General features: G+C 53.2%; 1 protein-coding gene and 1 pseudogene across 1 annotated transcript; one reads left to right on the top strand and one right to left on the bottom strand.

The window, feature by feature from the left end:
* The first annotated feature begins 218 nt into the window (after nucleotides 1-218).
* KRT78 (keratin 78) lies at nucleotides 219-8,354 on the top strand. Its single transcript, XM_070407740.1, has 9 exons — nucleotides 219-630; nucleotides 1,025-1,239; nucleotides 2,305-2,365; nucleotides 3,052-3,147; nucleotides 4,450-4,614; nucleotides 4,953-5,078; nucleotides 7,388-7,608; nucleotides 7,873-7,907; nucleotides 7,988-8,354. Exons 1-9 carry the CDS (start codon nucleotides 265-267, stop codon nucleotides 8,215-8,217), a joined length of 1,515 nt encoding a protein of 504 aa, XP_070263841.1. The 5' UTR covers nucleotides 219-264; the 3' UTR covers nucleotides 8,218-8,354.
* A 1,322-nt stretch (nucleotides 8,355-9,676) lies between these two features.
* LOC139005505 (alpha-soluble NSF attachment protein pseudogene) lies at nucleotides 9,677-10,786 on the bottom strand (annotated as a pseudogene).
* Between the last annotated feature and the right edge of the window lie 3,593 nt (nucleotides 10,787-14,379).

Below are 14,379 nucleotides of genomic sequence, written 5' to 3' on the forward strand. Positions count from 1 at the left end.
TTGTCTTGGGGACAGGCCCAGCTCTCCCTCAGGGCCTGGGTCTCCTTCCTGGGGCTCTGCACGTGCCGGGCACTTATTCTCCAGGTGTGTCAGACAGGTCAGCTGGAGACAGTGACAGACACAGTCAGGCCAAGAACATCTTGCTCTCCAAGGCCCAGCCCAGGCACGGGAGGGGATAAAAGTCTTGTGCCAGGGCCTCAGGGCAGGAACCACACATTTTGACTCTCCTCTGCCTGTGTGCTGCTGTGACTGCAAGTCTCTGCCATGTCTCTTTCCCCCGGCGGGGCCCAGAGGGGCTTCAGTGCTCGCTCAGCCTGTTCTGCTGGCTCCAGAAGCCGAGGCAGGGGTAGCTTCAGCAGCAGGAGCCTCAATTCCTTCGGGGGATGCCGAGGAGGCTCCCGTGGAATGGCCTGGGGGTCAGGGGGAAGGCCAGGGATGCGGTTTGGGGTGGGGAGTGGTGGGCCTGGGCTTTCCCTGTGCCCTCCAGGGGGCATCCAGGAAGTGACCATCAACCAGGATCTGCTGACCCCATTGAAGATTGATATTGACCCCCAGTTCCAAGTGGTGAGGACTCAGGAGACCCAAGAGATCAGAACCCTCAACAACCAGTTTGCTTCCTTCATTGACAAGGTGAGGGTCAACTCAACTAAGCCCTGCCTCAGTGCACCCCAGGAGGAAGTTCCCGATGGATTTGGGGATGGGGACGTCTGGTCTACCACTTTCCTAATCTACCTCTGCAACCAAGAAGTCCCTCTAATTGGAGTCTCCCTGGTTATGCGGAGGCCCTGCAGTCCCATGGCTGGGGCCTTGCAGCAGAAAGCTGCCAGCCAGCAGTGGGGAGACCCTTCCCTGTTAATCCTTCTGATCGTGTTGATGTGCTCAGAGTCTTGAGGCTGCCCCTGCCCAGGCTGGGTTGTGGGGCAGGGGAAGGTAGACTGACTACAGGGTCCCTGAGGCTTCATGCTCCAGAGGCTCTGCCCAGGAAGTCCCACAGAGGCCTCAGGGACCCTCTGCTTATGTGCAGGTGCGGTTCCTGGAGCAGCAGAACAAGGTCCTGGAGACCAAGTGGCACTTGCTGCAGCAGCTGGGGGTGAGTGACAGCCCTCGGGGCCTGGAGTCTTTCTTCGAGGACTACCTGGGCCGGCTCAGGAAGTGGCTGGAGGAGCTCCAGAGACAACGAGGGACTCTGGATGCTGAGCTGAAGTCCTGCCAGGACCAGGAGGAGGAGTACAAGGCCAAGTAGGTAGACCGAAGTTCCCCATGGGAACTGGGTGGGGTCTCAGAGAGCTGGATGGTAGCTGTTAGCTGAGGCCTTCCCCTGCCGGCTCCCCCCCCCCGCCCCCCCCTCCCACTGGGCTTCCCTTTAGCTCCTCTGCATCTCATTCACGCTGACTCTCAGTGTGCCCCACCTACTGCAGGTAAGTAGCCTGCTGCCCCTGCTGCCCCTGCTGCCCCTGCTGCCCAGATCTGAGAGCCAACAGGCCCCAGCTCCCAGGCCCAGGTTTCTGGCCAGCGCTGGGAGGGGCTTATTTAAATAATGCCTCAATGGGTTTTTTTCTTGAGAAATTCCTGTTGAGCAGGCTGTAGGCTAAAGTGACTCAGATGCTCTCTGGTATCAGGGGTGGAAGGGAATTTATTTTGTGGGACCATCCCCAGGCCCGTGGCATGATTCACAGCTCAGCTATGGTTCTGGGTTCCCACCAAAGTCACCTGGTGGTGTGGAGAGAACCTTGGACTAACAGGAGGCTTGGGTTCAGTGGCTGTGGGCAAAGGACAGCTGTGTGGCCTTGAGCAAGGCGTTTTACCTAGCCCAGCCTCAGTTTCTATATCTGAAAACTGGGAAGATGTCACCTGCCCTTCTTCCCTCCCAGGGCTGTTAGGAAGGTGGGATGTGAGGTGGAGTGGGCCTTGGAAGGGACCCAAGGTTGGGGACAGGAGACCTAGGTGTTAGGTCTGCTTGGCCACCTAATCATCTATGACTCGGGCAAGATGATTTGTAGAATCTTTCTGATAAAATCCAAACTGCCTGCTTCAGGCCCCATCATTGTGAGTGGTGAGAAAAGTTGTGTGTGCCTTGTAAATGTGAAGAAGAGCGGCCTATGTCACTAAGGGGACATGGGCTGCAAGAATAGAGGACATAACCAGGATGTGACAAAGACTTCCTGATAGGAAGGGTAGAGACACAGGCAGGTTGTGTGTCCTGCTTTGGAGCATCTACAGGCAAGAGTGGCCTCTACACGGAGGTCGTACTTGGAGGAAGCACATCGGCTCTGAGCGCAGTATCTCTCTGCTTTTACCTGGCAGGTATGAACAGGAGGCCCACAAGCGGGCCACGGTGGAGAATGACTTTGTGGTTCTCAAAAAGGTGAGGGGGAGTGTCAGCTGCCCCATTTGCATCCTGAGCACCCAAAGTCCAGAGCCCAGTCCTGGGTTGGGAGGGCAGAGGGTGGGAGATCCTCATGAAGAATACGCTGCCTGCCGGGGTCCCTCAGGAAAGTGGGACATCTACTTAGACATAGGGACCCCAAGACAAGAGTCGATAGAACGGTTCTCAACCTGTGGGTCGCGACCCCTTTGGGGGTTGAACGACCCTTTCACAGGGGTCGAGTAAGACCATCGGAAAACACATATATAATTACATATTGTTTTTGTGATTAATCACTATGCTTTAATTATGTTCAATTTGTAACAATGAAATTGGGGGTCACCACAACATGAGGAACTGTATTAAAGGGTCGCAGCATTAGGAAGGTTGAGAACCACTGCAATAGAAGGATCATGTGATGTGTTTTGGGTGTCACTGTGAGAGAGGGTGGGGGGAAGTAGAAGAAGCAGAACTGGTTGGGATTAATCAGGGAAGGCTTCCTGAAGGTGGTGTGGGTCAATGTTAGACAAAAGCACAGGGTGGGGCTGGAGAAGGAAGAAGCGGGTGTCTGGAGATGGCTGCGGGTGGATATTGGACAGTTTGTGAACAGAACTCCCGGGCCCGCCAGCCAGAGTGGGGTCACAGAGAGGAAGTAGGGATACATGGTTTCTGTCTCCCTCCCCCAGGATGTGGATGAGGTTTTCCTCAGCAAGATGGAGTTGGAAGGCAAGCTGGAGTCCCTGAGAAAGCACACCTGCTTCTTGAGGCGTCTGTATGAAGAAGTGAGGATCTGCCAGTGGCGGAAGTGGTGGTCTCTGAGGGCAGGTGGTAGTGAGGGAGGGGGTGGAGTGGGCAGCCTCCCTGTGGCCACTGTGGGAGTGGCCAGGTGGGGTGAAGCCTAGTTAGGGTGACCTAGACTCTGGTCATTCAGTCGTTTGACAATTACTGAGAAGTTACTATGTGGATTGCTAGGTTCTGGGGACACACCAGTGAATAACCCACCCAAAGTCACAAAGCTTGCTTTCTACTGGGAGATGGACAATGAATGACAGACTTAGTAAATAAGTATGTTAGAAGGTGATAAATGCCACGGAAAAAAGGAAAATTAGAACAGGGAAAGGAGGATTGGGAATGTGGGGGGTAGGGCAGGTTACAATTTCAGATGGGGTGGTCAGGGTGGCCTGATATAGAAGATAAAATCTGAGCAAAGATTTGAAGGAGGTGAGGAAGTTATCCTCGGTCCATTGGGCAGTTCTGATAACCTTCCTGAAGGTAGGAATCCTGGATCCCAGGGTGAGGGAGTGGCCCCCCGCCCTGTGTGCTGGTGTCTGAGGAAATGCAAGGAGGCCGTGTGGCTGGAACAGCTGGAGTGAGAGGGAGGTCAGGTGATAAGAGGTCAGAAGAGCGATGGGGACCAGATGATTTCAGGCCTTGCAGGACATTTTCCTTTAAATTCCAAGCTGCACGCCCTGGCTGGGTACTCGGTTAGAAATTGTCCCCATACACCAAGGTTGTAGGTTTGATCCCCAGTCAGGGCACATACAAGAATCAACCAAAGGCCAAACCGGTTTGGCTCAGTGGATGGAGCGTCGGCCTGCGGACTGAAGGGTCCCGGGTTCGATTCCGGTCAAGGGCATGTGCCTGGGTTGCAGGCACATCCCCAGTGGGGGATGTGCAGGAGGCAGCTGGTCGATGTTTCTCTCTCATCGATGTTCCTAGCTCTCTATCCCTCTCCCTTCCTCTCTGTGAAAAATCAATAAAATATATTAAAAAAAAAAAAAAAAAAGAATCAACCAAAGAGTGCATCAGAGGATGGAACAGCAGGTCGATGTTTCTCTTTACCTAAGATCAATATAAAAAAGTCCCAAGCTTCAAGAGTCATTGAGACCACCTCCTACAGCCCTCATTTCAGACAAGGAGACAGCCCCACAGAAGGCAGGGAGTGCTCAGTGCCACCCAGCGTGAATGAGGGCTGCCCACTGACGGAGTGTGGGCAGAGAGTCAGGTCTCTTGCCCACCTTCCCCGGGGCTCCAAGGGGAAAGGGAGCTGGGGCAAGTGGACACTGAGTCAGTCTTCCTGGCAGGAGCTGGGCCAGCTGCAGACCCAGGCCGGCGACATGTCCGTGGTGCTGTCCATGGATAACAACCGCTGCCTGGACTTCAGTGACATCATCGCTGAGGTCCGGGCCCGGTATGAGGAGATCACCCAGACCAGCAAGGCCGAGGCTGAGACGCTGTACCAGACCAAGGTGCCAGGGCCAGGGGCAGTACCATGCTGGAAAAGACTGGGTCTTCATGCCCATACAATAGGGGGGTTGTCCACCTCGGTCCATTGGGCAGTTCTGATAACCTTTCTCAAGCTCCAGAGCTGGGTGGGCATGACCATCTCCATTCTCCGGGAGGGAGGCAATGCAGGAAACCTGTGGGAGATGAGCCTGGACTTCTGCAAGCGCATCCCACCATGTCCTGGTCTCAGTATTAACCCATGTACCAAATGAGGACGTGAGGAAGCAACGGATGGGGGTCATGGGTCTTGGCGTCAAAGGTGAAGGTCCTCTCAACTCATGGTCACCTCTGTCCCCCTCAGTACCAGGAGCTGCAGGCATCTGCCCAGCTCCATGGGGACAGCATGAAGGAAATCAAAGTTCAGATCTCTCAGCTGCAGCAGGCAATCCAGAGACTGCAGAGACAGATTGAGGACCTCAAGAAGCAGGTGAGGGTCCCAGAGCTCCCCGAGCCCTACCTCTTGCCTTTGTGCCGTGGTCACCGCTGGGCTGGTGTGAACCTTGATAACTGGCTGGACTCGATGTAATTTGGGGTAGAGAGAACCTCAAGCTCCATTTAAGGGTACTTCAGCCTTCCTCTTATGCATTCTAGCTGCATGAGCTCTGCATTGAACAACTCCAGGTGGCTCTGCTTGTGCTGGATTCCACGTCCAGGTGTACATCTTGCTTTAGGCTCCTTGGGGAGAGGGTTAATTTATCTCTTTTCTTATCCCTCCTTTTGACTTTGATGCATCAAGCCCAGCAGGGCCTCTAAGGCCATGCAGTGAATTTCCTGGTTCCCTTTAGGGAGGGTGATAGCCAGGACCTCAGGGAGCAGGCAACATGGGCAGTAGAGTGGGGGGCTGAGCCCTCCTTAGGAGGTAATGCTGTTGGTGCCTGGTGTGGGGAGGAGTGAGAGGGATGGAGGGAGAGGATGGCAAGGGCAGGGAGGTGGTTTCCTATTCCTCTTGGAGAATTCATTTCTAGATGCAAAGGATTTCCAGTTCTTAAGTTTTCAAGTGTCTTTGTATTCACTTTCCCCAAATCTGAAGAATCGGTTTTGGGGTCAACAGAGCGTTGAGAACTGAGACCACAGAGTCAGGCAGTTTCCTCTAAGAACTTTGGCTTGACTCCCAAGTTGCACATGACCCATCCATTGCCAGCAGGGCCCTCAGGGGAAAATCCTTAGAGTACAGATCACTCAAAGCCCAGACTCGGACTCCAACCATCCTTACCTGCTCTTCTTTGGAGTGTGATGCAGGACCTGTTACTTAATTTGCTGCCGTCGTGCTTTGCCCTTAAGTTTGGATTCCTTGCTTTGGATTCCCTGGGTTGCCTGTTAAAATAGTTCCCTGTGCCTCCTGTCAGACAGAGGGAATCAGGGTCTCTAAGGATGGAGCCCAGAAACCTGCTTTCTAAACTAAGTTCGCCCAGATGACATGAATACGGGGAGTCTCAAAGCCCAGCTGCCAGAACTTAGGGTGGAACTACGTCCCCATGTCTGGAAACCAGAGCTCCTCCCACCAAAGGCTTGAACCCTCCTTAGGGATATGACTCCCCCCGCTCCCATTACTACTCCTCTTCATGCACACAAGCCTGATGAATTGGGACCCCCTGTGCCAGGCTCCAGGCAGAGCCCTGAGGGTTACAGTTAGAGTGGTGGACTGGACTTCAGCTTTAGGTAGGGTCCTGACTCTGACACTCACCTTTCTGAGCCTCAGTTTCCTCATCTGTAGAATGGAGATGATGCTCCCCATCCACAGGGTGCTTGTGTGGGAAAGAATAATGAGAACCTTTAGGGAATGCCTTCATTCCGAACCAAACATGAGGGCCAATCAGCTGGATGGCCAATTAGATAGGGATCTTCATCTAAGAGTTTTCTGTGGGATTGGAGAGAAAAGTACAGAGAGTGTATTTTTCAAACTAAAAATGGAGGTACATAGTTTGATAAACTCTGAAAATAGGACAAAATATTTGAAATGGGGCTGCTCCCAAAATATCCAGGGCCGTGGTGGCCAACAAGATGAGCCTTGTAGGTAATGATCGGAACAGGACAGGAAGAGGCTTGGCAGAGGGAAGAAGCAGGAGTGATCACTTGAGGTGGGAAAGGGTGGGTTAGTTTCTTGTGGCTGCTGTAACAATGTACCACAAGGTTGGTGTCTTGAAACAACAAAAACTTATTCTCTCAATCTGGAGATGAGCCTGGACTTCTGCAAGCACAGAAATCAGAGTCAGCAGGGCCATGCTCCCTCTGAAGGAGCCAGCTGGAATCCTTCCGTGCCTCTGCCTACTGGTGGCTCTGGCAATTCCTTGGCATTCCTGGTTTTGTAGCCACATCACTCCAGTGTCAGCCTCCATCTTCATGTGGTGCCTTCTCTCTGTGCCCGTGCCCCCTCATCTTTTTCTAGGAACACCAGTCGTTAGGTTCAGGACTCACTTGAAATACCATATGATGTCACCTTGAGATCCTTAACTAATTACATCTGCAAAAAACCCTATTTCCAATTAAGAGCACATTCTGAAGTTCTTGGTGGACCTGAGAGTTTTGGGGGACAATATTCAACCCATTATGGGAGTTAAGGAAGCAGAAGAGGCCATACTCTTCCGTAGAATAAGAGCCTTGGGAGGGGCCAAGGATACTTTTGAGCTCATGTGATTATGCTGCACCCTAGCCTTCAAGTTTTATCTGTAGTAAGTGCTTTGGGAGGCTGTGTTTTGCTTACTGCCATTTCCTCCCTCATGTCTACATCCATCCCAGAATGCCAACCTGGAGGCTGCCATCGCGCATGCCGAGCAGCGTGGGGAGCTGGCTCTCAAGGATGCTCAGGCCAAGGTGACCGAGCTGGAGGCCGCTCTGAGAACCTCCAAGCAGAACATGGCCCGGCTGCTGAGACAGTACCAGGAGCTCATGAGCACAAAACTGGCCCTGGATGTGGAGATTGCCACCTACCGCAGGCTGCTGGAGAGCGAGGAGTGCAGGTGGGGCCAGTCAGAGGACCTGGGGATATGTTTCTTGTGGGGAAAGGTGATGGTGAAGGATGGAATGCCAACACAGAGCTTTCCTTGTGAGGGGAATCCTGAGAGATTTCCTCACATTCTAAACCACTGAGGGCAACCCTTTCTGCTGGGAGGGGTTTTAAATTGGGGACCATGGACTTTATCTGCTGAGAAAGTAGGTGAGCTGCTCCAAGAGGCATTCTTGCACCTTTCTCAGCAGTTCCTCTCTTGTTCTTTCTCCCCCAGGATGTCTGGGGAATGGACCAGCCAGGTCACCATCTGTGAGTATCAGGGGAGTTTCAGGGAGGGATCCCCATGGGGAGCCGAGGACCCTACTGTGACACTGGTGTATTTCTTGCAGCCGTGGGGGGAGGCAGTGCCATCCTGTCTGGAGGAACTTGTGGACTCGGAGGTGGGTCCAGCTGCTCCAGTGTCGTGACTGGAGGCTCCAACATCATCCTGGGCTCTGGACAGGGCCCTGTGATGGGGTCCTGCTCTGTGTCCAGCTCTGGCTCTGGCTCTGGCTCCAGCGGCCGCACCATCCTGAAGAAGACTGTCGAATCAAGTCTTAAGACGTCCATTACATACTGAGTACCGTGGCAGCCACTTGCTTTCCTGCCTTCCTGAACATTCTCAGCCCTACCCCTACCCCATCATCCCATCCCTGCATGGCCAGTTGTGTGTCCACTGCCCACAGGGGATGCTGCAAAAATTAATAAAGTCATGTCTGCCTGCTGTTCTGAGTGCTGGCCTGGTCTTGCCTAGCGATTTGTCTAATTTGTCTGCTGCTTGCCCAGTGCATACTGCTCCATCCTCCAGCTAGCCAGCCTCATCTTCTCCTCTCTCCATGGCCTCTAAGCTGAGCCAGGAAAACTCTGGGTTTGGCTTGGCCAGTCTGCATATCACCCAAGTATTGTCCTTTGAGGGGAGGAGAGAGGTCTGAGGGCCACCGACCAGACCCTAGAGCAGGGGTGGGCAAACTTTTTGACTCGAGGGCCACAATGGGTTCTTAAACTGGACCGGAGGGCCAGAACAAAGCATGGATGGAGTGTTTGTGTGAATTAATATAAATTCAAAGTAAACATCATTACATAAAAGGGTACGGTCTTTCTTTTTTTAAGTTTTATTCATTTCAAACGGGCCGGATCCGGCCTGTGGGCTGTAGTTTGCCCACGGCTGCTCTAGAGTCTATACCGAGAGGCACCTGCCCTTGTCCTACCCATCTGCTTCTGAGCCTCCATTTCTCTAGCTTTTCTATGAAATGAAGCAGCCCCAATTCACTCTGGGGAAGAGTTTTCCTTCCTCTCCTTACCTCTCCATTCCCTCCCACAAATTGTATTGGGTACAAACCACACTTGAGCCACTGTTCCACGACTGGGGCTACTCTGGCAAGCAAGACCAAACCATCCTGCCCTCCTAGTGGCTCTGGAGACATCTGCTTCTGATGTGTCCAGCATAACCCCTCCCACCCATGAGAACCAGGTCTTCCTTCTCAGAGCCCTTGGCTCCAGTGCCAGAGGCCAGCCTCCTATGGCTAACTCAGACACCCTGGGTTGAGAGATGGGTGGTGAGGCCCTTTTGTGTCTTGTCTCTTCTAATCCCTTCCTTCTTATACCCTAGCTCCAGCTCTACCCAAGGTGGCAAAGCTGAGTCTTGTCATCTCACCCCCACCTTTCATCTCTGAGCTTTATTTTTTTTTGGTTTGTTTTTGTTTTTTGTGTGGTTTTTTTTTTTTGCAAAAGTGTTGTTTTTTATTTTCTTTGGGGGGCCAGCTGCAGCTTCCCACCAACAAAACCTCAGAGCACAATGGCAGGAGCAGATGTGGGGCGGGTGCAGGTTGACCCCCTGCTCCAGGGCCTGGGGTCTCTCCTGGGAGGCTGGGCTGCAGGAGGCTGGGAGGCTCCCAGCGCTGGGGGGAGGGGGAACTCCCCCCACAGCAGAGAGCAAATCTCAGCTGCTGCTACATGTGCTCAGCGCTTGGCTGGGGGACAGAAGTGGGGAGACAGAAACCAACCTCGCGCTCCAGCCCCAGCCGGTCAGGCGATGGAGGGTCAGATGCTGACCTCACCCCCTGGGAGCACCCACAGCTGATCGGTCTATGCCACAGATTCTGTGCTTCGGGGTGGAAAAGGGTCTCTTTGGGGCTTAAATAAATGGGCCGGGGAGGGACGAGGGGTGCGAGAACAGAGGGTGACTGTCTAGCCAGCAGGCCGGCCTCCAGGGCCCCGAGGCAGTGTGGAGCCTGCACTGTGGCCTGCGAGACTCCTGGGGGGAAGGGAGGGAAGGTCCCAGCCAGGTCTTGGGCCACCTCTCGGGGCTCACACAGTGTTTGGAGGGGCCGCTGGGGAAAGCAGAGAGGCTGGAAGACAGGTGCCAGGGGCGGGGCTTAGCGCAGGTCCTGCTCCTCGCCCTGGATGGTCTTCTTGATGCGCAGCAGCATGGTGGTCAGCCACTGGTCCAGCCGGGAGATGGAGTCGAACTCCTTCACCGCCTCGGTGTAGCTGTCCACGTTCTGCTCTTCATGGGCGTCTAGCAATTTCTTCATCAGCTTGCACTCCCGGGAGTCGGAGAAAGCGGGGAACAGCTCCTCGTACCTCTGGACAGCAAGCTTGGCGTTGAGCATGTCGAGACAGAAGTGGCAGAGGGCCGCCTTGAAGAAGTGGTCCTTGGCGCTGTACTTGAGGAGGGGGCTGTCCATGGCGGTGGTCCCCACCAGTTCGTAGATGTCAACGGCCTTCTGATACTGCTCCAGCTGCGCGGCGTAACCAGCCACCTTCAACAGACACTTGTTGGCTGAGCTGTTGGACTCCTCGCTCTTGTAGTAGTCTGCAGACTGCTCGTAGTGCGCCATGGCCTTCTCGGTGTCCACCAGCTCCGTCTCGTAGATCTCAGCGATGGAGATGTGGTGCTTGGCTGCGATGGTGAAGCGGCCCATGTCTGTGTAGATCTCGATTGCTCTCATCAAACAGTTAATGGCCTCTTGGGGGTCAGCTTTCTTGAACGCGTTGCCGGTGTCCACGAAGCAGGTAGCGGCGTCGTGCTTGTTCTGAAGCTGCAGATGCAGCTGGGCTGCCTGGCAGAAGGCGTTTCCGGCAGCACTCCAGTTTTTGGCCATTTTGAACATGTTTGCTGCTCTGGCGTAGATTTCGCAGGCTTCCTCTGTTTTTTTTTTTTTTTTTTTTTTTTTTTTTTATCATTCTCCCTGAATTGTTTCTGCTTTCCCAGAATTCTTTTTTTAATATATTTTTATTGATTTCAGAGAGGAAGTGAGAGGGAGAGAGAGATCGAAACATCATTTCCAGCTTTCAAAATGTTATTAATATCTGGCTTCCTCTGTTTTGGACGAGCCTGGCCTCCAATCGGCGACCCGATGCTTCCACGCATGCGCATAACTGGCGTCGGGCACCTCACTTTCTTCTTCATCTCTGAGCTTTAATCTGGCCTTCCTCTTGGACAGGGGTGCCCCAGTCAGGTTAATAATTCAGCAGTGATGCTGAGCAATAGCCTTCAATATGTGTTCCAAGGGCATTTCGAGGAGAGGCTGAAGGGCAGGATCAAAGGTTCCCTGTGGCAATGTGCATGTCTCTGTCACTCCTTCCAGCAGTTCAGCTAGGCCTCCAGGCTTGCACACCCAGCAAAAAAGAAGGTGTGCCACTGCCCAGCCCACTCTCCACAAAACGCAATCTGTGAAATATTTAGGCTGTTCAGGTTATATCCTATGGGCATCTCACTTCTCACCCCAATCAGCTTATCAGAGGCTTCCTTCCAGCCCCCCAGGATACTCTCTGATGTTTTAGCATCTCTTGTAGCTTGTTCCCTGGTTAATCCTCCAGGATAGGCTCCATTTCTGATTCAGGACAGCCTCCCTTCATCCTGCTTCTTTTCCCCAAGTTTGGACCAGATTCTTCTCCTCCTGGAAACCTTCCCAGCTCTCTGTGTCTGAACCCACCAGACACTTCCTGTTTCCAGCACAGCCTGGCTGCACCGTTGCCATCCTGGGGACTTAGGAATGGAACTATGCCCATCCCCCTTACCTCTTGGCTCTATCCCACCCATGGGCCTGTCTGAACATGAGCCTGGAAGTTTCTCCTCCTTCCCTCTTTTGCAGGAAGCCAGGAGAATGGACATCGGGGCCAGGTGCTACCTCAGCAGTTGTCTTGGCTCTTGCACTGCTCCTCCCATCTTCTCCCTCTCCATCTGGGTCAACTCCAAAGCCTGCCCAGAGGTCCAGGCTAATAAGAGAGAGAGGTCAGCCTTTTTTTCAGATCCATGGGTCTCTCCATCAAAAGTATCCAAGAAGGAGGCTTGTCAGCCCTCTGTGAGGGAGACATGAGTGGGTGAGCTTGGATCCCAGCTCTGCCATTTACTAGTGGTGTAACTTTGACCAAGTTACTTAACCTCTCCCTGTGCTTCAGTTTCCTCATCTGTGAAAAGACATTAATAATACTAAGAGGGCCCTGTGGGGATGGTAACATTCAGGATTTCAAAAGCAAACAAATTCACCCAAAATAGTTCAGTTAAATAGACTTTAATAAAAGGATTATTTACAGAGGTGTGGGCATGGCTAAGGGAACAAGCATAGGATGCAGAGGCCAGAGGCTGGTAGCGCTGGGAAGCCATTGCCACCTTAGAGCTGGGGAGGCTACCGTCTGGTTTGTCCAGGCTGAGAGGATTTCTGGGATGTGGGACTTTCAGTGCTAACGCAGGATGGTCCTGGGAAAATCAGGACCAGGTGGACATCCTGTGGAGAGCTGGAGACACAGGAGGGAGAAGTGGTGACTGGGTGATAGAGTTGGGGAACGGTGGAGAGATCATGTGGAAGGAGACATCCAGTGCAGAAACGGGGAGGGAGCGGGAAGAAATACTGGCCCTCTCTCCCTCCCAGACCTCCTGATGGGGTCTCTCTTTGGCCAACCCAGCTGGAAGCCAGAGAACAAGGGAGCAGCCTACCAGGGTCAAGGAGATTGGTGAATGGATCTGGGGCAGGTGAGTGGATCTGGAAAGAGGCAAAGGGAGCATATTGAGAATGGAGACGAAAGGTGTTATTGCATGGAAAGTGTATAGGCTCCTGTCTGCCCTACAGTGAGTGCTCAATTAAGTGTTGCCTATATAACCATAGAAAGTCCTACCTTTGTATGGGGGCTCCTCAAGGGCAGCAACTGTGTTCTCTTCACCCCTGTATCTTTTCTATTGCTCAGCACCCAGCCTGACCCACGTTGGGTGCCCAGTTGGGTGCCCCACTTCATCCAATCATTCCATCGCCTCTAGACCTGTCACAGGGAGGGGACCTAGACAGGTGACAGTCTCCAGAGATGGGTGCTCTTAGACTGAGCGGCAGCAGGGGGAGGAAACTGCTCCTTCTTGGGCTACAGAGAAGGTGTGAGCTTGGGTGGCCTGCACGAAAGTGGAGAGGCAGGTTAGGAGGAGGCACAGCGGCTCCCACACTGTCTGGGCTGGGACTGGTGAGATGTCCTGCTGGGTAGGAGGGAGGCTACCCAGGAAGTAACTGCGAGAGCGGGCCCTGGGTTGCCTGTGTGTCTGTCATCAGCTCCCGGCACAAAGCCTGGCACAGAGCACCAGGTAAATATGTTTGGTTGTGGAGGGTGGAATGTGTGTTTGCAGCCCACTCTACTCCCACCACCAGGGCTGCTCCTGACTCAGAGGGCTGACATCACTCCTTTCCCCAGGGAGGGAGGCCCCACTCACAACTGTCTTTGCCTCCCACACCCCCATTAGGGAGAGATAAGGGAGGCTGAGAAAGTGATAACAGCCTCAGGGGCAGGGACAAAGGTTAGGGAAGTGACAGCTGGGTTCTGCAATCACAGGCAGGTGCTTTTTGAAAGGACTTCCCTTTGGTTGATCTCTTACCCACCCTCCCCCCACCTTCCCGCTGTAGTTTGACAGTCTGTTCAATGAAGGACTTGTATGCACACATATAAGCACAACCAACAGATGCAAGACACTGACGGCGACGGGACGAGAGCAAGTGCCAGGAGTTAGGGGGGAGACCAGTGGCGGGGGGGTGGGGGGAGACATATGTACTATTATTTGTAATACCTTAAACAATAAAATAAAAAAATATTAAAAAAACCAAAAAACCAAACCAAAACCAAAACCAAAACAAAACAAAAAAAAAGGCAGAGGCAAGGAGGCCCAGAGAGGTTGAGAGTTGCCAGAGGACACACAGCTCAGTGGGGAATTCATCTCCCCTCCCCGATTCCTACCCCAAACACCTGTTATCCTAGCTCCAAGCAGGGAGGAAAAGTAAGGGACTGGTTCTGTCAGTGTCCCCTGCCCTACTGCTCATGGGAGTATATTCAACTTCTTGACCCTGGGAGACGTGGGCTGCTCTCCTCCTGCCTCCCTTGAGGGTGGTACCATGCCCTCTCCTTTGGGGTCCTGGGAACACAGACTGGTGAGAGTCCCAGCTCTAGCCCTGGCAGCTGTGTGAGGAGCCCAGCCAGTACCATCTCTCTCCTTCCCTCAGGCAAGTCTCTCTCCTTTCTGCCCCCCGCCCCAAGTGGTTGAGGAGGGACAGTCTCTAGAGCAGCCATGGGCAAACTACGGCCCACGGCCGGATCCAGCCCGTTTGAAATGAATAAAACTAAAAAAAAAAAGACCGTACCCTTTTATGTAATGATGTTTACTTTGAATTTATATTAGTTCACACAAACACTCCATCCATGCTTTTGTTCTGGCCCTCCGGTCCAGTTTAAGAACCCATTGTGGCCCTCGAGTCAAAAAGTTTGCCCA

This window comes from Myotis yumanensis, unplaced genomic scaffold (assembly GCF_028538775.1).
Source record: "Myotis yumanensis isolate MYYU_CA2020_CCGP unplaced genomic scaffold, mMyoYum1.0.hap1 SCAF_3, whole genome shotgun sequence".
Classification (NCBI taxonomy): domain Eukaryota; kingdom Metazoa; phylum Chordata; class Mammalia; order Chiroptera; family Vespertilionidae; genus Myotis; species Myotis yumanensis.